Here is a 25,662-nt window from a genome sequence, read left to right as displayed (position 1 = left end):
AAAAAGCCCAGAAAAAGAAATAGAGAGAGAGAGAGCAATGCTGCCCGCTTACAACGCCCCTTTCCACCGACAGATGGCAGGTCAGTCACCGTTCGTTTTCGCGTCTCTTTCCTTTGTGCGTGCGTGCGCTTGTATGTGTGAGCGTGCCTTCGTGTTAGCGTGAGCACGCCGCTGATCTGCGGCTCGGCCGCTTCCCCTCTCCTTCCCCTCTGTCGCTTTGGCGTGGTCTTTTTTTTTCTCCTCCTCCCACTGGTCGATTCCCAGAACTAACAGGATAGGCCGGGGCCCGCGCGCGCGAGCACGAACGCCGGATCACTGGCGTTTCCTCGCAGCCATCGATCCCCCTTCGTCCTCCTGTGCCTTTTTATTTGCGTCAGCGTCCAAATATTTGACCCGGAATAACGAAGCGTGGCGGCGGCGGGCGCTTAATGCAAGCGCCCTTATTGGGAGCAGGAGGTCCGGTTTGCTGACGACGTGATGGATATGAAAGGATTGGACGCTCTTCGTTTGGAAGACACGCGCACCTAACCGGGGGGACGACGACGTGTACGTTTCAAACTCACGGAAAACTGGCCGATGCGTGCGTTGGGCCAAGAGCTCAACTGGAAGGTTTCGGTCGCCCTCATTCTCCCTGTTTCCCTCTATCTCTCTCTCTCTCTGCGTCTTCAATGTGACCGTTCCCGAGTTGTGGGGAGACCACGTCGTTAGCGACGCGACACTACCGCGCCCATACCCGTTCGTCGAAGTGGCGTTACGCATATTGTCGCGATACGACACGCCACGGAGTTTATTGCGAGGCATTTACGTATATACTGCACGCTGACTTTGGGAAACGCAGGCATTAGTTCATAATGCGTGTTGAAGAAACGCGGATGCTCTCACTCATCCGTATGCTCACTCCTCCACCGTACGTCTGGGGCGAACGCGCCGAAAAAGAAAAAAATAATAATACGTTGTCTTTTTTTACTGCCTCCAGCGCTAAAAAGACAAAGTGGAAGTGCAGGTTTCTTGTGTCCTTTCCATTGCGCCGTCTGGCCACCTTCTCAGCCACTGCTTACCCTCGTAAGAAGAATTAAAGAAAAAAAGAAAAAGAATTGCTCATAATCGTCTACTGAGTATCGAACTAGGGCTTCTGGAGCAATGTGAAGTCGGACGGGCACAACTCGCTATGACGTTTCTTTTGAGCGGGGTTATGAGGTCGCAGTAGGTGATACTGTAGCGGGCAAAATAGTGCTGTTGATGTTGAGAAGACAGCGTCGGCCGCGTAAGAGCGTGCTGTTGTGGCACTGAGCGAGTTCAGAGCTGGAGGAATAGTTGAAATCTTCAGATCTCTCTCGCTCTCTCTCTTACGTTCCTTTTGCGATGACACATGGCTTATATAGTGCACAGAGGTGATAGACGTGTGCTCGACGCCACAGTGTAGACTTTATTCTGGAGCATGAAGTCGCGGGATCGAATCCCTGCCACGGCGGCCGCACTTCGATGGGGGCGAAATGCGAAAACACCCGTGGTTCTTAGATTTAGGCGCGCGTTAGAGAACCCCAGGTGGTCCAAATCTCCGGAGTCCCGCACTACGGCGTGCCTCATAATCAGATCGTGGTTTTGGCACGTAAAACCCCATAATTTAATTTTTTAAAACTTTATTCTAGGGGCCATTATAGTATTGCGCGAACAACAAGCTGTATATAACCGATTTTTTAGGTCAGCCGGGGCGGTGCCTGTGTGTAGAGCGTACACGAGAAGCTGGAGGCGCCCTTCCATGCTGACGTCATGCATCCTCATGTCTTCTCAGTCTTCTCATTTGAACCGTCACTGCTGCCAGTGTCCGGCAAACGCGTATCGCTAAGTATGTCCGGATCATAAAAACTGCTAAGAAGCGGCTCTCGTTTATTAAATGATGAGATCCTGTCCGTCATCTGTCTTGGCCGCCTATCGCGCACGTGCTGCTTCGGATACACATGACCATGCCATCTAAGGTGCGTCGTTTCGTCGACTGCTTTGCAACGTTCCGCCGAGAACGCAATGCATAAGCGACCGCGTGCTCCCAACACACCCGTGGCTATTCAAGTACCACCGCGATTTCCGCCGTCACAACATTTGTGACTACTCTGTGCGAGCAACTGGTTTGTTTTGTAACACGCTTCGTTATCCTTATCAGAAAGCGTGGCGATTTTAGGCATCTGCCACGTTGTCGCGCGTGTCTAGGTGAACGCCGGAGAAACTGCGGCCTGCCAGCACCGCAGATGATGCCTTTTGGTGGAGGCCTCCATCGTGTCGATAGTGTGTACAGGGCGGCGTGCCAGCCGACAGGCGTAGTAGTGCACAAACGGCCGCCCCTATCGCGCCGCCAGCCAAGCGATGCAACCAGATTGGACGAACGAGCTTGGGGACTATCATCACCGCGCCGAGCTTGCCTCTCGCGCGGGACTCATAATGTGTGACATACCGCGGGGTGTGGTTTGCACGCGCGCCGGCAGGGGCACCGCGCGGTGTTCGGGAATAATCGAAGCGTGCGGGGGATAATGAGGGTGATTTGGACCCGCGGCCGGACAGCGGCGGTGCCCGTCGGCGGCGTTGTGGGCTTGACCGGCCGGCATAAAGCTCGGCCGGCCGTGGAACCTTATCGGCTGCCGCGGCCCCGCCACGCGAGATGTGTGCGCCACACGTTTCCCTTCACGCTCGACGAGGCCTGCTCGCAGGACCTGAGCGGCGCTGATAAAAGGCTCGTCTGTCGCCTCTTTGGGGGAATCGCTGCTGCGGGTTGTCACTGCGTTCGGTCAGGCCTCCTTCTTATTGCTGGCCGTCGCGCGACGGGCTATGCCGGTCACGCTGTGGCGGCGTGGGAAACGGCCCTTTTGTCGGGGTTAAGCACCGTGCTCGTTCGTCGTCGTTCACGCCGTATGCTGTGTGTATCGGAGTCGCGAATCGTTCGATCGCTGAACGCTTGCGATCGCTGCCCGTCCGCATTTTTTTTCTCTCCTCCTTTCTTCTTTTTATTCTCCCGTCTCGCGCGTCGATAGCGCCGGATTCATAAAACCGACAGCGTGACGACATTCTTGTTTTTTGCCCAGAGCCACTCGGGCTCTCTCATTCCTAAACGTCGCTTATCGTTACGGTCATCGCGTGGACTTGTTTTTCAAAACCAGACAGCGAACGCTCGAGCGAAGCATCTTGATCGAACACCCAGTGCGAGACCCTGTAATCCCAAAGCCCTTTTTTACTGCCTCCTCCTCAGTTGACGTGTTATCATCCATCTTATTCGGAATAAACCGAGAATGTTTATCCCTCCCCACCGTTTTTAACTGCGGCGCATGCGCCCAATGGAAGGCCGTTCGTTCACGGAGCTATGACACATCATGCAATTTTCGTCTTCACCTATACGAGTCGGCGTCCTCTGTGCACATCCGTCAGATATTAGTGGGGGCAGTGAAAGCTTCGCTCGCATTTCTGCAGTCGATAACCTGCCGAACGAAAAACAGCGTTTGAAAGCCTCCGTTAGACAACTACCCATCGACTTGGCGCTGCTAGCCCTGTACTGAGGGAATATATCCTTCTGAAATACGCCTATCGCGCGTGCACCTTTCTTTCTTCTCCTATGCACCGGCAAGTAACGCGAGTGCCGCCCTGCTGGTAGGCCTATAAAACGTGTTCTTAAGGTAATTCACACTGAATCCGTGTTGCCAAATCTGCTGAGAAAACGACTGTGTGGGCCGGCGGATGCGTAACGCAACGCCCCCCCCCCCCCCCCCCCCCCCCAAGAAAAAAAAAAAAAGATGTGTGCCTGTGCTCTCCGCCGCGGAACACAGGAGCGTCTGTGGCTCGTGGCGATGACTCATTGTATAACACGCTGTGCTTAGACTATGTACTACATGCACATTAGGGCAAAGAAAAAAAAATGCGGTTGCTTTCAGTACGTGTGGCACTGCACGCCGCGGCGACCCTCGACTTTTTTCCGTAAGCAAAGCAGCGGCAACGCAGTGCACGCAGCGAATACAAATTGTGGCTGCGCGTACAGTGCGTAGTCGTCGTCTCTCGGAGGGCATACTACAAGGAGCCGCGGGAGGGGCTGTGGGGAAGAGTTGCGTGGCGTGCGGACACTCAACCTTGGCAACGCTTCAAGAAGGAAGCAGCCGCGCTCATCTGCATTCACGTGGCGCTCTCTCTCGCACGCTTCCTTTGACCCCCCTCGCTATCCGCCACGTCCCCCGCCACCCCCTTGAGTCGTAATTTCTTCTTTTTTCCTGTACACGCAGTCGGATGCATGTGCGCGGGATAAAAGTGCGCGATAAACGGGTTGAGCCGCGAATTACGGGCGTTTTTCTCGTTTGCCGGCGCGTGCGCGACGACACGCATGGGCGCCGTGTCACCTCGACTGGTGGCCACACGGTGAGGGGGGTGGCAAGGTGTGTTCTGCTTTTTCTCGCCTCAGGCGCGCGAGCGCCGTCGTACCTCACCGCGCGGACTACTAATTCATTTAAATGCTCGTGCGTGCGCTCCGCGGTAGCGTCATCGCTGCAGTGGACGTGTCACGTAAGTGGAAAGGTAAATGAAAAGGATGTCCCGACGGGCGGCGCCGCGAATTACGTGGCCCGCTCGCCCACCTAGCTCCTTTTCTTTGGTTTCGATTTTGTGTGTGTGTGTGTGTTTCGAGATATGTACTTTGGGACGTTTTCTGGGCCGCGCGATCGTTCCGAGAAGCTACCTGCTCGACTCGTGCTCTTCGCGTCTTAACGCGACGTGGAGGTGAAGCGCTGCCCATGTGTACATCTCCGGCGTTCTGGCGAATGTGTCTTGCGCATTTCGAATGGCTGGTCGTCATTAGGTACGTTTACGGGAACCCGATAAAGTCGGGTCGATTCGGCTTGAATCCGGTCGGTTCGGTTCATGTAGACGCTAGCGGGGCGGGCTAAGCGAGCGTCGAGGCGAGTTATGATATATTTCGGACAATCGTGCACAAATTCTCCGTGAACGCTGGCGAAAAGGCAAATAAATGCCTGACAAAGCGCCAGCTCAGTTGGGGACCCGCCTGCAAGGGCTGTGCTGAGCTGTCGACCCTCCGAAACCGGGTCGGGCTGGATCAGCTCGACTTCTGATTTAGAAGTAATAATGGTTGGGCGTGTTGGTAATCCATTCTCAAAGGAGAATGGCGCAAACGAATAGGGACAATATAGAAAGCACGGACGAGCGCTCGTCCGTGCTTTCTATATTGTCCCTGTTCGTTTGCGCCATTAGTCTTCGACCTATGACTCCGGGCCTCGCTCGCAATTTGCAGGGGTTGCCCCAGTTCACACCAGCGCTTAAAGACCCGATTTGATGTCCCGTGTGTGTGTGCTCAGTGATGTCCTGCACGGGTGACTGCGCGTGCGCAAATTGGACGGAATCGGTTGTAGGCATACGCGCAGCATTGGTTTCGTGTAAAGTATCAGGTGCGTATTTCCAGTAATTTTCTTCTTCCTTAGAATGAAGTAAAGGTCTTTAAAAGAAACGCAGTATGATTGTACTTTGCCTGCTGCCAGCACGGATTTACATGCATGTACGTGCCTCGATGCTTTGAAACTCATTTGTGCTCGACCTGTCTTCTGCTTGGTGCATGCCTCGTCTTCTGCACGATGATGACGACATGCTTTCACTTATGTTCACGTGCGTTTATACTTTTAAGCACACTATAAGTAGCGCAGAAAGATTATCTTGTTCTACATTAGTTGCACCCAGACGGGGAAAAAAACGGGGGTACTTTTTGTACGTGCTTGGTAAAGCTGACCGCGTTCTCTGTAGCCATGACATGCTCAATAATAGTAATAATAATAATAATAAGAAGAAGAAACCCACTGTGAGACAAATGCTTTATGGTAACTTCGGCTGGTGCTGCTAAGCGGCTAGGATCGTGAAGCGGTCATTGTTAACATATAGCAGGTAACATAAACGACCACAATTAGCGACAACCCATTCACCTGCAGGGTCAGGGCACGAGCTATAGATGGTTTACATTGACGTCACTATGACCGCCATCTTGTGGTGCTAGCACGTCGGGATGCGGCGTAAGCAAGAACCGTGACAGCGAGACAGGCGCGTCTTACGCCGAGCGACAGATTGATAACCGCGATAACACGGTGAAAAACGTGCACCGTCAAAAAAAGCAAAACGACGTACCCACGATAATAAGGCGCACTGACGTCATCGTGGCCGCCATGTTCGTTTACTAGCACGGTGAGAGGATGCGTTCGTGATGTCACGTGAATGCCGCGCGTGCGCTGCTTTACAAACGTACAGAACCAGCGCGCTCGCACAAACTAACACGTCTGCTCTCCCGCTCTCCCCCACCACGCTTTTTCTTTCTCTCTCTCACACGCACTCTTGGCTGCTGCCTGTTGACACGTGCCCCTGCTGGTGTCTGTCGCTAACACAGCGGTCCTTCTATCGGCCCGATTTTGCGAGCCCACCCCTTTGCGGCGGCAGCAGCTTCAGGCTGGCAAGGGGCTGCTCGTTCGCTCGATCTCCGGCACGTGGTAAGTCGCGCCGCCGTGCTCTTACTCCCGCAGGCGTGCGATGTGTCGGGTGGCTGCTTGCATTTCACGTGTTGCTGTTCTTGAATTATGTGTTTAGTACCTGCTTCGGCCTTCACAGACATTGCAGCAGGGGGTACACATCTTACGTAATATAACTGACACCGAAACAAACACACAAAGCGCGATAAAAATCATCATCCGACACTACGTATACAGCTGAAGGTCGGAAGAACATTCCAGTCTCTTAGGGTCCATGAGAGAGTGTATAAGCGCGACTGAACGAGGACGTAGCAAGAAACATATACAGAGACAGCGCTTCACTTTCAACTATAGATTTTATTTTCGCACGCATCGATTTATATATACCGTACGAGCGGAAACAAACGTGACAGGAAAATAAATCGATAAACCGTATCCGTGTGCGAGGCATGGTGAAAACATATACTGCAATTGTTACTAAGATAAACCGAGGAACCGTATCTCCTATCTATTCAGATAGCGACACTGGAGGCTTGCTCACGCACCTTTCCTGTAATTTTGCAATTTCGTAGGCTTCCACTATCTCCCTTGTCATCCTGCTTTGAGCCCTATACAAAATCGAAGTACTTCCCAACATGGGTTTGCAGGAACAATCTCGGCAATGAATACCCAAACGACCCGAGATCACCCTAGTGACGTTATATCGATGCTCTTTTAATCTCTCATTGATGCATCATCCGATTTGGCCAACATACGTTTTCCGCACGAAAGTGGAATGGCATAGACAACGTTATGAGTGCAGGTTACAAATTGTTTGCGATGCTGAGTAGGACATGCGTGCCTTTTGTTATTTCGAGTCGTTCAGTCGCACTTATACACTCTGTCATGGATTCTAAACAACTAACCCGCCAACGTGTTTTAATCTTAGGGTCGCAGGAAAAAACGAATAACGCCATGCGCGTCACCTCTAAAAAAATTATATTCGTAAATTTGCAGACTGTACTGCTTTCAAGATCTACGAGGGCGGTCTAGTATACTTTTGTCTGCCTATTCCTGTTTTCTAATAGTACAAACAGTGAAACCAAAATTAATTCAAGCTTTCTGCGGTCTCTGAAGCCGGTCTTATATAGATAATAGAAAATTATAAACTACCAACATGCTCACACTGTTTGGTGCTATCTTAGATCTGTTTGCATGTGTTTATCTCTCTCTCTTTCTCTCTCTGTGTTTTGTCAATAAAGTGTCTGCCCTGTAGTGCGGAACTAGAAGGCACGAAGCTATATAGCATAACTGGACGGAAAAATGAAAACAAAAGAGAAAATATTACTGTAAAATTCAAATGGCCGTGCACATGCTTTTCGAAGCTCGATCAGGATGTCTGAAAACGCGGTGTTATACAAAAAAAATTCGCCGGTGCCGACTGTACATACGTATACATAGCGTGTGAAAATAACGCAGGAACTATAGAGCATATTTTGTTGACCTGTTGAATTACCTTTCTAGAGGTAACTGAGGGCGTCGTTACCCTCTCCTCGAGGCCTTGCGCTTCCAAAATACTAGAGGAGAGGTTAGTGAATCTGGCAGTAGAGACTATTAAAAGACGTCTGGAGCATTGATGGCTGAAGGGCAGGTAACGCACACAAGGAAAATACATCATGTTTTCGGGCTATAGATTTCTATCGGGTTTGACGGCTTGTTAGCACGGACCATGGGTCGTAAAGATCGATAATGAACGCAGAAAGGCAAAAATTACGAGCTTGGTGGCGTCAGCCATTGCCTATTTCAAAGGGCATGCTCATAATATCAATTCATTCAAATAAGGATCGGCATTGGCCAAGCTGGGGAAGCCAGCATATACGAATGCGCGGTACTCCTTCGCTTTCTGCCGTCCACCCGCTCTCAGAAACACACTGCACAAACTATGGTGGAAATGTTTCAGAATGCGTTGAAAAAATACCTGCCTCAGCTGGAATAGCAATAGAACATATAAGGAGTAGACCTGGTGTAAGGGCCATGCATTTCGCTACTGTTTGCTGCGTCCCACATCGGGCCGCCTCTGTGCGCTTCGTTGCTTCAACTCTGCACGCAGAGTTCTCTTGAAGAGGACCATACTTATTCTGAAGCGAGCAAGGAAAATTTGTGAGATCTTTTAAATAGCGCGCTCTTGAACTTGGAACAGTACGTGTGTGGTGAACTTGGCGATTGTGCGCGTGGAAGCGCACAAAAAAAAGAGCAGCTGTGCATCTGCATGACAGCGCACGTATGGCGGCGGCAGTGAAACGAGCGCTGTAACCCTTGCGCAGATGCGCCCCCCCGCCTGGCCATGAGTGAGCGGCAGCCGACGACGGCGCTGCACGGCGGGCCCTTCGAGCCCGGACCGCCGCAGGGCCCCGCGCCGGGGCCCGGGCCGCCGACGCTGCTGGCGACCCAGGACGGCTGGATGATGGGTTCTGGCGGACCCTCGTACCAGCTGCTGGCGGCGCCGCAGGAGTTCGGGCACTTCGGGGCCCCGCCGCCGTTCGAGCCGCAGTTCAACAAGGTGGCTTTCCCTTTCCCGCCGGGTTTCGGCTTCGCGCCCAAGGAGCCCGACGACGGCGGCAAGGACGAGGGCCTGACGGCGCGGCTGATGGACAAGCCCGGCGACGGGTCGTCGCCAAGGGCCGGAACGCCCGCCGGCGGCGTCGGCTACCGTCCCTGGGAGCAGGAGGGCTACGAAGGCGCTCGGCCCGGCGACAAGGACCAGCGGCCCTTCAGCAACGGCCAGGACAAGGGCAGCGGTTCGCCGGGCCTCGGCTCCCAGGACAGCTCGCAGTCTAGCGAGCGCATGCCCACACCCGTGGACAAGATGGCAGCGCAGCACCCGGCGCCGCCGTTTCCGATGCAGCATCATCCCTTCGCCGACTTCCCCCCGCACCACGCGGTGTTCTTCGCGGCCGACAAGGGCTCCGGCGAAGAGCCGTCCTTCCAGGTGCCCTCCGTGTCGTCCACCACCACCCGGCACACGCTGCTCCAGCCCATGGCGCCCGCCTCGCACGAGCCCTGGGTGGACCAGCGCAACGGCCTGGCGGCGCCGCCGGGCACGCCGGACGCCATGGACAAGGGCACCAAGAAGAAACGCAAGCGCTGCGGCGAGTGCCCAGGCTGCCTCAAGAAGGATAACTGCGGCGAGTGCGGGCCATGCAGGAGTGTGCGCAGTCACCAGATCTGCAAGATGCGGAAGTGCGATCAGCTCAAGACCAAAAAGGAGAAAGTGAGTAGCCGAACTCTATTTCTGCTTGCTTATATTCCAAGTGCGCGCGTTTTGTGACGACGCGCATTTCGACTACCACGTGTACGGTTGCCTGTTCGACCAGGAGGCGCATGTTGCTGTTTGGCATGCGGGCAGCGCCCGCATGCGGCCTCCCTGGTGCCGTTCTTTTATCGTGCGCCCAGAGATATACACGCTCCGCAGTGAGGGTCGCGCGGTTTATTCCGTCAGCGAACTGCCTGCGCCGCGTGGCACACATCGCAGGAGCGGGCCTGCGTTGCGTAAATATTATGGCTCGGTCGCCGCTCCGGCGGCGCCCAACGCTTTGGCCACGTGCTAGGAGCGCCCTCTCGCGCAGAGCTTCTTGCGTTCTTCGAGTATTTGCATCGAGAGTCGTGCGTAACCAAAGACCCGCAATGCATTTAGAAGGGGAAAAAAAGGGGAGGGGGGTTAGTAAGATTTCCGAGCGCTTTGGCGCAAGTTATGCACTTAATAGAGTATTTTAGGATACCTTTACCATGCTGTGCGGTGTTTACAGCTCATGCGCCGTTGGGTGAAATCGGTAACGGCAGAACTGTTACCGTGCGCTAAAATAATCTAATCAAAGCAGAGTTTGTACCATAGCCGCTGTTCTTTCTCCCCGAGAGCTTACCCGCCGTGGTTGCTCAGTGGCTATGGTGTTAGGCTGCTGAGCACGAGGTCGCGGGATCGAATCCTGGCCACGGCGGCCGCATTTCGATGGGGGCGAAATGCGAAAACACCCGTGTACTTAGATTTAGGTGCACGTTAAAGAACCCCAGGTGGTCAAAATTTCCGGAGTCCCCCACAACGGTGTGCCTCATAATCAGAAAGTGGTTTTGGCGCGTAAAACCCCATATATTATTTTTACTTTCTCCCCGAGAAAGAAGCAAGATGTGTCCGAAACTCGTGAGCCCCTGTCATCGCAATGAAATCTGTAGTGCAGCTGAGTTGTCCCCTGGCGCACGCTCCAAACTAAAGCGAATTTAGGATGCGGTCTTAGCGCCATACATAAGCCAGAAATCCTGCCATACATAAGCCAGAAATCCTGATCCGAACCTAAAGCCGAATGACCAACTTGCTGTCTTCGGGACGGGTGAAACACACACACACACACACACACACACACACACACACACACACACACATATATATATATATATATATATATATATATATATATATATATATATATACTTGCGAACCTTTCCGAGCTGCTGCCCTCTATTTTTCTCGTTTCGGCCATGGCGAGAGCCGTCGTGTCTCGGGAACGGCTTTGTATATGCGCATTATTCATGTCGTGACAAGAAGCGTAATAGAGGGCGCCTATAAAGCACAAAGAAACGGTGACGTCAGAGCCCCCCCTCCTCCTCCCGCATGAGCAATGCGCCCCAGCTGTTCTCCAGAGCGGAGAGAGACTACCGGCCGGCGGGATGTATATCCGTGCGCGCACTCTAGCGTCTCTCGCCCTCTCTTTCTCCAAAGTTTTTAGAGCGATTCATTTTTCGTTGTTGATGTTATAGCGCCTCTTTCACGTTATCGCTCTTTTCCCCGCTAGCTCCCGCAGAAAAGTAGAGAGACGTGCTCATTTCTTTAGCGCAAGTTTTCGGGAGGTTAGGCTTGAATGGGCAGATAATATCAATCAGCGGGTCTGCGGCTCTTGTCATTACGGCGTGCTCGAGCGCAGACGCGCGCGTGCGGTTGCAGCGTTCTTTCTATATTTAATTTTTTTTTACTATTATTATTTCGATAATGGGTCCGTTATTGATCATCGTCGTAGGCCGTGGCCTCCGTTCCTCGCCGTGTGTAACTAATGGAACCACAGCGGCGCGAACAAAACCGCCACTTTGCGGAGCATATGGCGCCCGTTTCCGGTCTCTAGCTCGCTCGGTTGCCCGGATGTGTGCGCGCATTCGCCGTTGTGCGAAGCTCTCCAGATCCTCCTTCCTTCGCACAGACGAGTGTCTGCCAGGAAGGGGGGGAGAGAACCGACAGACGAGTCTCGGCCCGACGGCTGTGCGGTGGGCCATTGCGGCCGGATATTTCCTAAACATCGCGTTTACTGCAAGGGGGCATATGACCAGCGCGGAAACTTCCGGCTACGTATGCACAGCCGCGGCGGCACAAAGATCGGCGGCCTGCTCCATTCAGCGGACAGGGAGATGCTAACGACGCGGCGTCGTCTGCAGGCGTGTTCATACAGTACCGCAGCCGTACTGCTCACCTGCACTACCGTACTACTACAGTATTACTACTGCACACTGTGACATCGCCGAACCGCGGAGCTTTTACCGATGCGGGTATCAATATATTTGATATGATAGGGGGAATAAAACGTCTATACTGACGATGCTTCGTGCTTGCGCCTGCTTCCGCATGCGTGAGAGGCTGGTACTTTCCTCTTTGCCAACTATGCGTTAGCGCAGTCTTCTGAGACCTTCCGAAGGTATGAGATGACTTATTGTCGTATGTAGTAAACAGAATGAAAAAAATAATAACAAGGAAAGCTTCGTAACACCGGCACCTGATGTGACTCCGGAACGAAAGTGACCGGGCAATGGCAACCCCCCTCGTAAAATTGTACAATTCTTCACACTCCTATCTATAGAGTATATTCAGGCGTTGTGTTGTAGCGCAAAGTGAAGGGATATTTTATAGCTTGGTTTCCGAAATTGAAATACAGCCCTTGCGCACGGTTTCGGCTCCATGAACGCGATTCACGCAGTGTTAAAGCACCATATAAAATGAAAGCAGCAGCTGTTGTCGGATTATACACTTTTCTTTGATCTGCAGCGGCACTGCTGAAGGTTCAGACGGAAGTGTGGTAATCTGGCGCCCTCCACGTTTCCACCGGCTTCTGGCAGCTGCATAATAACCGGTCGGGCGAGCCGCCGCTATTATCGAACTCGCTCGATAAGACCGTGCTCAACATAAGTTGCGAGTCAACTACTGGCGTGCCTCGATGAACACTATTGTCGGGAATTTATTCCCAAACCCAGGTGTGCACGGCTTGTTAGGAGTCCCTTAACATTACGCGTTCGAAGTCTGAATCTGGTCTGGGCCTTTCGGGCTGTCGGAGCACCGAGGCTTCTTGTAATGTTCGGTTTCTGTGAAGTTCTGTTCTGTAAACCGCTCGCCCATTGAATGACAAAACTCGTTTCTCAAGCCATCATTATGCTTCAGAGCGGCCGTTGGGAAAAAAAAAAAAAAAAAAAAAAGCTCGTCGGACAGTTTCTCACAGGCATGTATGCGATCCCTTGCTCCCACCGAATGCGACGCTAATGCCCCATGCAGATACGATTTCCAGCACGATTTAGGCGGATGAGAGCTTCTGGGCGTGTGAGGAATCGTGCATCACTTTGATTCCGCGCGTCCCGGCTACGTTTCGTTCGAATAGCCGGTCTGAATGAAAGCGGCCCTGTCAGAAACGCTTACTAAGTATTTCGTGCTGTTCCTAACTATATGGCGTACTTCTCGCGCTAAGCGCTATACTCTAATTTTAGCGCGAATGCAGCACTTGTAGTCATAGCACGTGCCCGTCGCTGTTGACGATACGTTGGCGTAGCCTTCAACTGGGCGGGCATTCAGGCCCAAACGCAGTCCTTTCCGCACGACAGCTCCCGAGCTGTGGACCGAATACTTTGATTTCTTTTTGTTGGGCCCCTGTAAGACTTTATAGAAACAATATTGGCGACGTGTTTCTTTCGTCTAGGCCTCGGAAACCGGATACTTAGCGTCAAGATTTCTCGGTCTCCCGGCGACAGCGACGGTAGCACTCCTGACGCATGTGCGCCAGGTGTGACGTCAGTCTTGAAGTACTTGGAGAATGCGAGACAGCGCCGCTTTTGTTTTTTTGTGTCCCGTATAGAACGATTTTGGAGAGAGGTGCTTTTGTAGGCTCGCTACCCGGTGGCGCGGTGTTCCAGGCTTGCGTCGGGGCGCCCAGTTGGAGGTTGCAGGGTGAAACAACGCGAGAACGCACGTGTCTCTTTTTAAAAGAAAACAAATGAACCGTGTGCGACGAGGGCTTTTAATCGCTTTCCACCACTGGCAAAGGCAACAGCGTCTTTGCAAAGACGCGTCGGCGTTCTGACTCCCCCCTCCCCGTTGGTGCCTGTAAAAATAGACTTGGCGCGCGGCTCCGTTATCGCGGCTCCGCTGCACACCGGCAATGCGTGTGTCGCCTGGCTGCCTTCTTTCGCGGCGGCCGCAGCAGCAGCGTGTGCTCGTCTGGGTGCGCACACGCCGGCGGACGGGGTCGTCAAGAATCGCTATACAGGGAACTCTGTCGCCATAGTGTCTACGGAAGCAGCTATACTATCATGGGGGTTCAACCAGCATGGGAACGGTGGCCAGTGCCATGAATTTGCGTAAACTTAATTCCTTTGGCTTCAAACAGCTTTGCGAGATTGCAAATTGATGCTTTTCGACAACATATTGTATCGCAGTGTGCGAGAATTCGCAATCGGCTATGCGTAGAGACTAATTGCCCTGTTTATAAAAGTGTGAGTGCTCGGAAATGAGAGCGATGAGGCACAATAAATAGCCTTACAAGAACGTTTGAAGCCACGAGCACGGAGATTAGACAAATGTGTGTACTAATCATCGTTCCCATGATAACGGATCGTTCGCAGCGCCATATATAGTTCCCTCTAGTAATTTACGTAGGAAAATCTGTAGGTGTCGTCCCCCCCGCCACCGCTCGACGCGCGCCTCTGCGATTCTCTCGTGGTCCCACCAGGAGAGGTGGTACAATGCCGAGGGACACTGAGCTCTGTCTACATATCCCTGTTCCTTAGCGGGGTTACCAATGGCAGCGCGCACCTTCGCAAATGCTGCTGCACATTTTATTTTTTGTCCTCTCGAAGAAAAGGAGAAATAGAGCTCACTTTATTACTTTTTTCCCCTGCCAGCGATGACGGGAACACGCAATACAGTTGCGGAACATTTGCGAGCTCGGGAACTGGCACACGTGAGTGCGCCTGATGAAACCGTTGACTTCCTTCGTTCTTTTTTTTTTTTGTCCTGGAAGCGCATGCTTCAGGAACATGTTCGCATTGCTTCGTCTGGCCAAACACGGTGTCGGGACCGTGTCTCACTGCTCTGCTTTCTTTATTTCCCCTCGTGGACGTTTTGCCTTGTTAAACAAGGTTCGCGTAGCGCGGTCTGTCGTCGACAGGTTATTGTTCCTCCTACAGCGTTTTCGCGCAGGAGCGTGACCGTCTCACTTCGGTTGTCGTCGAACGGAAGAGGCGCAGCGAATGAGCGACGCTGCGAACGCTTGGCGTCGACAAACTCCGTTGTCTACAAAGAAAGGCTGGCGCGTTTGGCAACACAACGACGAGTTAGGGTTAGGTGCAGTCAGTGGACTCGACGCAGTCTTCGGGCTTGTTCTGCGCCCGTTAGGGCGCCAAAAAAAAAAAAAAAAAAAAAAAAAAAAAAAAGGAGACCACGTTGTCGCCTTCACGCCCTCGAAGAGCTTTAGTATCGTTAAAAAAATTAAACTCACCCTTGTCCTTTCCTTCGTAGTTAGTCGGAGTGCAGGCGCTGAAGTCAAGAACAAAAACCGAAATTCCAATGAACATTTTTAAATACCACTAGGAAGAGAGATAGAAAGAGAGAGAGAGAGAGAGAGAGAGATCACTCGCAAAGAAAAACTAAGTTACGACTAGAACAGAGGAAACGCGCGGGCTGATAACGCTGAGAATGCGAAAGGGCAGCAGGTCATTTTCGCCACTCACTTTCGGAGGAGAGAGGGAGAGAGAGCGTCGAGATCAAGAGGCGGATATGCGAAGTCTCTCTCCGACCGTTTGATATCGAGCGTGGCTCCCGCTGCTTGCCCCCGGCAAATTGCTGTCTCAGGTTCTTTTTCCGAGAAGTCGGGAGTGGTTCGCTCGCGGCGGGCGAACAATGCCGCTCCGCTCGGCTTTCTCTCGCACCGCCCTAGTCGAAGGAGCGGAGGAAAGTTTTGGGGAGTGAGGGACTTTAGGGGGTAGGCGACTAGGCATGTGTGCTTGCGGGAGGGAAGGGGTCGGATCTCGGCCCTGTTTTAATCGAGCGATTCCGTACTTCGGTCACTGTGCGTTTATTAAGAGTCCTCTCTGCGTTTATTAAGTGTAATGCTGCTGCTTAAGAAAATGGCGGCGAATTGGAGCACTCGAAATGCATTCTTTTGCGTACTTGTGCCGCAGACGTCTTTGCGATGCATTTCCCGCGTTATCGTTGCCCTCATCGTGCTGTCACGGGTATGCTGCCAACTGTTGGTACACAAATTCTGCGCGGCGTACAGCGAATGGCGACAAGGAGATGCCGAACATGCTGGCACTGATAAACGAGTCCAGTAGCCAAGTTCAGCACCCTGCACTGGTTGAGAAAGAAGCGTGTAAGTTGAATGGACCTTAGGCTTTCGGAGCGCGCGTCCACAACAAAGATGCATTATTGTACACCCGGAGGTGCGCGAGTGCTATGTTGCCCAGCATGCGTACACCGATGAGAATTTTGAAAGACTTGTCAATATAAGAAGCTAGTGAACCCGCTGCACTCTCAGCAGTTGACTCCAATAACAAAATCCGATGGAAGAGAAACATGGGCTCGCGTTACACCGGCTGTCGTGCGAAAAGAAAGGACATGCGTGCGTCCGGTGGCCGGCGGCTCTTGCGTAACTTTGTCGCTTCGCGGTCCGCGCGCAGCTGCCGGACTTGTTCGACAACCCGGAGCGTATACTTCCTGGCTCGCACGCTAGGCGGGTTTGCATAGAGTCTGTTAGTGGCGCCAGCCTGCAGGGATTTCTCTCTCTGTGCAGCTCTGGTAACTCCAGTAGCAACTGCATGCGGTGGAGGAACCTCGCTTTCGATCAACGTCTCGCGCGGCCGACGTGATCAACACGAGCGCGGCAGAACGTGCACCGAGACAGACAAGGCACCGATGTTGTTCCCTTTAGGCCTGGCGTGAGGAGCTGCCGGGCCCGGCACTGTGTGTGCGCGCACGTGCGTGCGTATGTGCGTGCGAGACGCGCCTGGCAGGTCCAGTTTCCGTGCTGGCTGTGCGTGCGGTGTGAGTGCGCTGCGCTCTCCGTCCCGTTGCGGCGGCGGGACCGTTTCTTCTTCGAGAGGCTGTGATGCGTCCAGATGTGCGCCTCAGCTCACGCTTTCCTGTCTTTCTCTTTTTCTCGGTTTGTTTATGTTATTTACTTTTTCGCCATACTCCACTTTCTGCCCTCGTTTCCCTTTGCGCGCGCGTCGGCTGCGAGCGCCTTCTGGCGGCCATCTGTCCCTTCGCAGCGGTGTGGCTCAATAGGCGGCGGCACGTGCGTTAGCGCGCATGCGTGCGCACACGCCGGACGGCCGCGACTGTGCTTCGCTGCTTGCCTCCCTCGTCTCCCCTCCTCACTTTTGTCTGCGTACCAGCATGTGGTCTCTACCGATGGAGAGGGAGCGTGCGCTCCACCGGTTCCTCCTGATGCTCTAATGCCCGTGATGAGCCCGAGCGTTGCTACTTCCGTTCGTCGCAAGAGTGGCGCCCACCTTGCCGCTCGCTGTGCGATTCTTTTACTGTTTGCGAAATTTGCTTCCACCTCCTCCCGTGGCTCGTTCAATCACGAAAAATATATATAAATATGTAGAAAAAAAAAAAAAGAACACTACGGGTTGCACTGGAGAGCGCGCTTGATAGTTGCTGCACCGCTGATGAGCGCACATTGTGTGAATCCTGGAAACGCTTGTGTTTCGTGCTTCTGTGTGTTCCACCTTGTTTGTTGAAAGTAACGCCTATCATTCTGACAAACACATAGATCCTATCATCTTGTTTTAACGACAAGCGAATTGGCATTTCGAGTTTCGAGGTTCAACTTCGAGCTTTCGCGACTTCATTATAAGTCCAAACGAATGTGGGATATGTCGCACAAAAGCGTAGTTCGCGTACGGAGGTCCATACCACATATTTCAGGGACCGGCGCCAAAGCTCGAGGACGAATCGGTGGCGGACCCTTCCCCATTCTCGTCCTTCGGCCTTGATTTGCGCTGGTGTCTATCCTCCAGTTTCTCGTAATACGCTCGGAGGAAAATAAGATAAAATATAGGATCACAGGCAGCGCACGCGATATCCCGCCTCTCCTCCGACAGATTCTTGTATGACCTTCAGATGCCGCCTCCCGAGAACGCACAGAAGGGGTGATCGGATAGCCGCGTCGTTCAACCGCCGTTAACACTTATAGGCATCTCAAGGTAGTCGCGAAAGCTGCCGCCATGCCGTCAAGGAAGGCGCGTGCGCGGACAACTGTACCGTTTCACTCGTTAATTCCCTACGGCTGTACGTCTGACCTGCTCTGCACTCGGCAGCTTTCTCGACATTCCTTTCGAACAGAAGCGGGAGACACATGGTGCGATTTTACATCCGATCCGTCGCACGACCATTCGCACCGACAGACGCACTCAACAGATTCTCAACACGTTCGGACGCATGCAGCGTCGGATCGCACGCCGCGATTGCTGGATGTAGCACGCTTGCCGCGTCGGTCGGACGGCCCCAGCCAATGACAACGCCGCTATCGTGTACGTCATGGCCACGTGGCACTCTCGGCGGAACGGGGCCGGCGAGCTTCTCGCCGTTCCTATCGTCCGTGCGCATCCCCCCCCCACTCCCCGCGGGTTGAGACGCTGGCTTCTTTCGCCGCTGACGGCGGCACAAAAGGAACATCTGCAATTTGTGTCACTTCTCTACCTCGAAAGTGTGCATGTGATAAAACGTTGCACGAAATATACAGTGAATAGTTGGCGAGATTTCGACTCGCAAACTGTGAGCTCTGCCGCCGCAGCGATCGTCTATGTGCAGCGGCTCGCCTGGCTAGCGTCTTTTCTCACCGCTACCAACGGCGTTGGGAAAACGAATTGTATTTTCACTTAAGAGCGACATAAATATGAAGACATTGATTGCGTTGATGAATACAGGCGCATTTTTACGAGCTCTGGACGGATCGCAAGGGCCGTCGGCCCCGGATCCGACGGCCAGCGAGCTAGGCCTACATATCTCCCAGCAATCGCCATGCAGCTCGTCTGGCGTGCTCGTTCGCTAGACCGTCGGCGTCTATAAAATCAAATGTATTGTTGCAACTTAAGCGTGACATAATTGTGTACACGTTGTGCTGACCAAAGTAGGCGATTTATTACAAGCTGCTTGCGGTCGTGTCGCAAGCGCCACCAGTCTCGGATTCAACGGCCCAGCGAGCTATATAGGTCTGCCGGCTGCACGCCACGGAGCCGATACTGCAGAAGCCGCCTTGCGGAAACGCGTCTATATCCGCGTTTACATGAATGCGCCAGCGTTTACATGTAGCGCATTACCCTTGGTGCGATGGTTGCGGTACGCGTTGTCGCACGTTGAAGGCAAAGCAGTGCTTCCGGCGTCGCCATCGGGGTCGCCATTTTGTCACCGATCTTGCTGTCCCGCAGCTCGGCTAACTCGGCGAGCGCACTAGATGCGCAGCAAATTCCCTTCCCATAATTCGTAATGCGATGCGATCGCGTTTACTTGTACTCCGAAAGACGACTTACCCTTCTCAATCCACCCCTGTCTGGCGCATCAATGTGACAAGCTTTCCTAGCGCATTAGCCCAGTTTACACGGATACTATGCGCTAGAAAGTTGATGTGATGCAATGCGTCGATTGGCGCATTCATGTACACGCGGCTTATGCTGCTCGCGCAAACGTTTTTTATTGGATTCGTTTGTGTACTACGATATAGCTGTGCAAAGGCGTTTGTTTTCACTTTCTTTGCGAAGTTGCGCAGCTTTACGAGCGTTCACGCAGGGGCGTCGGTTCTCGGCGCAACTGCGCGCTGCTTGCTCGTTCGCACCATGTGTCCCGAATCGTCGTATGCGGCAAGTCGGACACGACGCGCCGCACGACGGTTCGCACGCAAGATCGCACCAGGTGTCTCCCGCTTTACTCTGCATGCAAGCAACCAAGACAACCTCCTGCTAATGCCGTTCATTTGCGTATTGCATTCGCGAGTATCCCCGCATCTCACGGGAGCGTATCAAGGGGCGTAGGCGTCTTTCTCCTGCCGCACGTGTTGGTCGCGGGTCTCAAGAGTTCTCGGAAGCTTGTCCAGTCGAATGCCTGAGCGTGCATACTGGTTGCTCGCCCCGTCATCCTTTTTTCTCGTGCGGTTCTTCTCACGCTTCGCTCTCTCTCGTCATTTTTAATCAGCCGTCGTTCTTATTTTCGAAGAAACGCCGTAGCGTTTTAACGGACTGCGCAGAACTCGGGGCATGGAAATTGGTCTTCATTACGACAGGCGCCGTCGCTTCGGGTTGGACTGCGTGGCGTGGCGGGGTGGAACGGTCTCGCATGCTCTCTCTCTCTCTCTCTCTCTCTATCTCTCTCTCTCTCTCCTCCACACCCTCAACTTTCCTCTGCTCTTCAATCCGATGGGCTCTTCACAATTGGGACAAGCTGTGGAGGCACTGTAGGGCTATTTGTTAAAGCAGAATGAGGGCTCGACGTCGCCTTATTTTGCCAGTCTGGCTGACGCCCCCGTTTTTTTCTTCTTCTGCTTTAATCAGGGCATCAAGCACGCATATAGTGCAAGCTCGCGCCTTCTGCGCCATTACACAAACTTTTCGTCTCGTGCGAGATTATTCTTAACTCCAATACGGCGTTCCCTAGCGCTGCAATCGCACGAGCACCGTTTTGTGCTGACGAGTCGCAAGACCACCAAAATGCATGTCCTTGCTCGCCATTTTCTTTCTTTTTTTTTTAACAGCGAAGCTCGAGGGCGTGAGATGCGTTGTTGGCATGCTTCGTAGAGAGCTTCAATCAAATAGCGCATCTCACGGATATGAGTCCCCGTCCCTCTCCTCTAAGCGATGACCTGGTCATTGTCTTCAACTCGTGTAGCATTCTACAGAACCCGGCTGAAGCATTGGCTAATCTTGAAGCTCACTCCTATGGTGCGTGAGGACGTAGCTATCACTTATCTCGCATTGGCCAGTTCCGAAGTGGGATTACTATGAGGTGTAGCTGTGCCTTTCGCGCTTGCACATTTTATTGATGCGAGGATCGCGGTATGCTTGTACTAGAAGCGGTCGAATTCCTATACCCCTCAATTTTTTCCTGTGTGAAAATGCAGTACAACTAATTGACTATAGCGCTTGTCGGCAAAGTAATGGTTAGCATTGGTTCCTTGCTTTCCTTTTTTTTTTAGCCGCTGCATCTTACACTGCACCGTGTGCGAGGATGAAGCTGTGCGGGTGAAAATGGGTGTTTAAGTACAAACGAGCTCCTTCTGTGATCCGTTGTGCGACTATCCTTTATGAAGAATTAGATTTATTACAAAACGCGCCGCGGCCGCGGCGTATTACGCTGTATAGTCGCCTCGTTTCTCAGGCCGTCTCGCATTTGGCGTCGGCAGTCGCTTTTCTATATACCTTCCCACTCCCGTCGGCTTACCAGCCCCGTCGCACTGCTTCACCGCTCCCTCTTATTGGGTTATCCGGAGAGCGATTAAATGGCGAAAGAAGAAACCGAGTGGCGAGTTGGCTGGGGGGCGAGGTCTCGCCGGCGGTCCCGTTTCCTCTTGGTTTTCAGCGGGTGGCGTCGCTCGGCGGCCGTTTTGCGGAGCGGGGGGGCAGCAGTTCTCTCGAGTGTTCATTAGAGTCGGCGCCGCCGCGGCCGTTCGCAAACCGAAACTGTCGGCTGCACCGAGAGAGTGCACTTTCTTTTTATCTCGGCTGAAGGGTGGTCGTGCATACACGTGAAACACTCCTAGCGAGGAAGAAAATAAAAAAAAAGGAAAGGAGAGATACATCGGGGAGAAATATTTTTAAAAGGAAAAGAAAGACTAAATCGATGGGGACGAACCTCAGTGGCAGGGGTGAGCGCGCCGGCACGCGGTATTAACCCTACCGCGGGTCTGGGGTCCGCTCCTGGCGCCCCCCAAGCAACGACAGGCCAATTAGCCGTGGATAATAGCTCCTTCTTCCGATGAAGCTGACGAAACGCCGCCGCTCGAACAACGTTCAAGCAGCGGCACCGCCGGCTGAAACGGGCTCGCGCGCGCAGCAGTTTTCTTCTTGCTCTTCCTTCGCGCCGGGGAGAGAGCGGGCCGCTGAGGTAAAAACGAACCAAGTGGTGGGTGTTGAGATCCCCGGGCTTCCCCCCTCTCCACGGCCGCCTTCGCAGCGGCTGGCTGTCACTGGGGCGTTTGTTTTAGCGCTTGTCCGCGACGCCCCTCTTCTCAGTTTCGTAAGGGTCGCGACGGCGCTGTCGTATGTATAGCTGCCCCCCCCCCCCCCCCCCCCCCCCGCACTTCCCTATCAAGCTCCCGATAAAGCCGCGCCGACGGCGAGAGAATGATGAAGAGAGGGGAGGCCAGTGGCCCGGTGATTCCCTTTTCTTGCATTTTCTCCTCGCGCCGCCTCTGTTGCTCGGTTGTTCCTTTCTGGCGTGCAAAACCGCGAGATCCACGTGCGAAATCGTGTTATATGCGCAAAGGCATTTCCTTCGTCAGTTGCCAGCGGGTCGAGTGGACTTTGTCGCGGCATGCTACGCGGCCGAGTGGTTCCGCGGCACTACGTTGTTGAGCTGCAACCGAGACTGAAAGCTGGCTGGTGATTGACGCAATACCTCCCGCACTTTCGCGTCCTCACGCTACGGAAGTGGCTATTGAAGCAAGGCTTTTCCGTGCATGTAGGCCGTTGGGATGTATCACGGCGACGGATCGATTTAGTTAGAAGAGTATGGTCAAGCGCATTTCGACTTTAACCGAATTTTCTTATTATAATATATCCGCACTGTCTATTGAAGGCATGTGGCCAGCTTAGAATGGATTTACCGGTATTTCCTCTCGGTAAAATTAAGAGCGAGCCGGGTGTGTACGTGAATGGCGGAGAAACGAACGAATCTGCTGTGAAAGATAGGACAAGCCTAGTTCATTTCCACCGTCGACTGTATGTTGGGGCGTGGCTGCAGCGGGCCTGGGTGTGGGGTCGCACGTGAGCGCAGTTATTTGGCGCCGACGCCCAAATCGCTTCGCCGGTCCCTCTGGCGTGGGCGATGCCAGCTATTCCGCACGTCACCGAATTTCAACGCATTCGTCATTCTGTTGAGTATAACCTTTGCTTTGCCATCTCCGGGAATACGTCACAGCTGTCGTCGTCTCTAAACGACTGGGATCGCAACGACTGTCAGTGGAAGTACTCTGAAGCGTCACTCATGGCCCAAAGTGTGAGCTGCAACGAGCAATGCAGGAATTTTCCAACTGTCACATCTGCGTATGTATTCGTTGAGGGGGCGTGAATCAAGTAGCTTCGGAGAAAAGTGGTCGTCACGGGTCGCATTTGTCCCTCATAGCCGTGAATGCAACCTCTTATACTAAACCCCGTTGAGTTTGTTATCTCGCATAGCATGTCTACCTCGCAGAGAAGTATCCTTCTCGTAAACGTGCATTCAGCGAGGTGGTGTAATCGCCTACGTACGTGGTAATCGCCACCTCAGACCCATTTCATCTCATTATCGGAGGATGCCACCGTTAGAAAAGGCTATGGCATTTTTAAAGTGACATTTGCATGCGCCATTGAGAAATCGGAGATTTCTAGTTTTCTCCGAATAATTCAAAGCGTCAACAGCTCTTTCTTCGCCTCAGGTTCGCGGATGCTTTCATGCGGAGAAGGAAAAGTGGAAGCCGGTAGACAAAGTTTGTGCCCACGTATAACTTTATTATTAAACGCTACCTCGCACGCGTGGCAGCGATTCGGAGTGGAGTAAACGGCACACTTGCGCATGCAACCACGTTGTCCCACGCTGCCGCGTAGGAAGGAACGCAGTGACCCGATGTTGTTTGTAAACATCGAGCAGACCTCGTGACGCGAGGCAACAAAAGCAGCAGCGAAGGCAACTAGGAGGAAGAGAAGAGGTGTCGTCTCGGAAACGGGGAGCTCGCGGCGAAAGCGCAGAAAGGCGACGCAGAAGAGAGCCGCACGCACGCACGGCGGCGTCTGCCGGGTTGCGCTGGGGTTGCCCGCGCACGCCAAGTGTGCAAAGCCGCCGCCGGGATGAATGAACAGCGGGCGCAGCGTGGGCGTTTCCCGGGAGACCGAAAGGGGAGCAGAAGCGAGGAGGCCCCGAGTGGCTGGGAAGGAAGCGAAGCCGACGGGCAAAATGTCGCCGGAAACGCAGAAACAAAGACGGTGTGCTGGGGTGGGGGAAACGGCCATGCCAGGAGGCATAAGAATGGAAAGAGGGTTGCGCGAAGGAGCGGGTAGAGGGGGAGCTAACCTAGAGACCGGTGACCGAGACGGGCGCGCACTGGCGAGAGCCTGCACGCAGGCGTACGATGGGGAGAGCGAATGAACGCGCGCCGGGAGCAGCCAAAAAAGAAAGCGCGACTGAAAGGAGGGAACTGGCGGGCGGCAAAAGAGGACGGTGGCAGCAGCAGAAAAATCGATGCGGCGCAAGGGACGGGGGCACGCAGCAGACGATTCTGGAAGCAGGGTTGGTTGTAAACGGGGTGGTTGCCGGAGCTGCTGGCTCGGTGTGTGTTGGGCGACGGTGGTGGGGAAGAAGGAGAGCGGGGAGAAAGTGAGAGCGCCGATGACTCAGAGGTGTTTTCCCCCCAGCGGCAGCGCTGTTCTCGTTACGTGTGCGTGCGTTGTTCGTCCTTTCTTGCTGCTTTCACTGTCACGCTCCTTTTTCTCGTATTTTTTGTCTTCCCATCCAACAGCCGCGGGCTTTGTTTTCTTTCTGAGCTTGCGACTTCATCGGGGATATTCCGCGTACTCTCGCCCTGATTCTCCTTCCGTTCCCAGCGCTTCCTTCTCTTGGTTCTGCTGGTCGTGCCCTCTTGTTCACGTGCCTGACGCTTGTCTAGAGACACAGTTCGAGCTTGCCGCGCGTGAATCAGCTCCCAGTCCGACACGGACCAGCAGGAAGAGCTGGAGGACGGGAACAAAAAAGTACGACTGAAATAAATAAGCGCTCCAGGCTTGTGCCCAGGTGCGCACGTTATATTTGCCATTGCGCGCGCGCATTTCTTTGGCGGCTGTGTCATGTTGCAAGGGTGTCGTTTTGTAACCACAGTGGTCGTTGTTCGGCTGGTTTGTCGCCCTGCGGAGGCGGTCATGTACTGGTTCGAGTGTGTACTGTTGTCATGATCGCCGTTCTGATCGCGCTTGAGAATTCGAGACACTGATCTGTATTTAAAAAAAAAAAAGCATTCAAGGCCGAGTCTCACCTACGCTTGTCATTATCTTTGTCGGTGTTATGTCGCCTTCCGCAATTGTCTTCTGCAGACATATTTCAGTATCTTTCTCTGTTTACGTATTTACAGCATGCAAACGGTGTGAGTAGCTCTTGCAGATAGTTCGCGCGGGGGCTGCAACAAGAAGGCACATGCAGTGTTTGACTCGTGATTGTCTGGCGGACTCTCCTGTAGAGTTCAGAACAGCATTCATTTTGGCTAGATTCTCCTGTAGAAGTTAAGTGCGTTGTTGTTTTCCCGAGGTGAGTCCCGCGAGCGTACTTACTTCGTGTGTGAAAGAAATAAAAGAAAAACACAAGCATAAAAGCATGAGTCATCGCCCATATCTCACTCGCCCACCCATTTTCGATATTAGAATGTCAGAATGCCGCATTTTCTGGCAACGAAAACTGCGGTTCTCCTACCCGTTATCTGACCTTCTCACCCCCCCCCCCCCCCCCCCCCGCCCCTTCAATCCCTATTTACGTGTGTGTATAATATACATGTGCTTCTTTTCTTTAGCAGTGTCTTATTTGTTTACGTAGATGTTGAGAGAAATAGCACTCGACTGAACGAAGAAAAAAAGAAGGGTAGAGGGGGGTGGGGGGGGTCGAGCGACTAGCGGGGAATACCTCCGGCTGCCTCCCGACACACAACGCGTGAGGCGACGGCGTCCA

At 53.3% G+C, this 25,662-nt stretch overlaps 1 protein-coding gene across 5 annotated transcripts in view; it reads left to right on the top strand.

Moving 5' to 3' along the window:
* Window positions 1-25,662, top strand: part of Tet (Ten-Eleven Translocation (TET) family protein) — a 223,234-nt gene that overhangs the window by 88,111 nt on the left and 109,461 nt on the right. For 2 of the 5 annotated variants that reach the window (XM_050194805.3, XM_050194804.3), the window contains exon 2: window positions 8,789-9,735. In XM_050194805.3, coding sequence (XP_050050762.1) covers window positions 8,809-9,735 — 927 coding nt within the window. In that variant the 5' untranslated portion in view covers window positions 8,789-8,808. Of the gene's footprint in view, window positions 1-6,352; window positions 6,507-8,788; window positions 9,736-25,662 lie in introns of those variants that run through there. The other 3 variants (XM_055062962.1, XM_055062961.2, XM_055062963.1) reach the window with 3 other exon arrangements.

The sequence above is a fragment of the Dermacentor andersoni genome, chromosome 1, assembly GCF_023375885.2.
Source record: "Dermacentor andersoni chromosome 1, qqDerAnde1_hic_scaffold, whole genome shotgun sequence".
Classification (NCBI taxonomy): domain Eukaryota; kingdom Metazoa; phylum Arthropoda; class Arachnida; order Ixodida; family Ixodidae; genus Dermacentor; species Dermacentor andersoni.
Note: the sequence above shows the minus strand (reverse complement) of the source record. Positions and strands in the feature narration are given on the sequence as shown.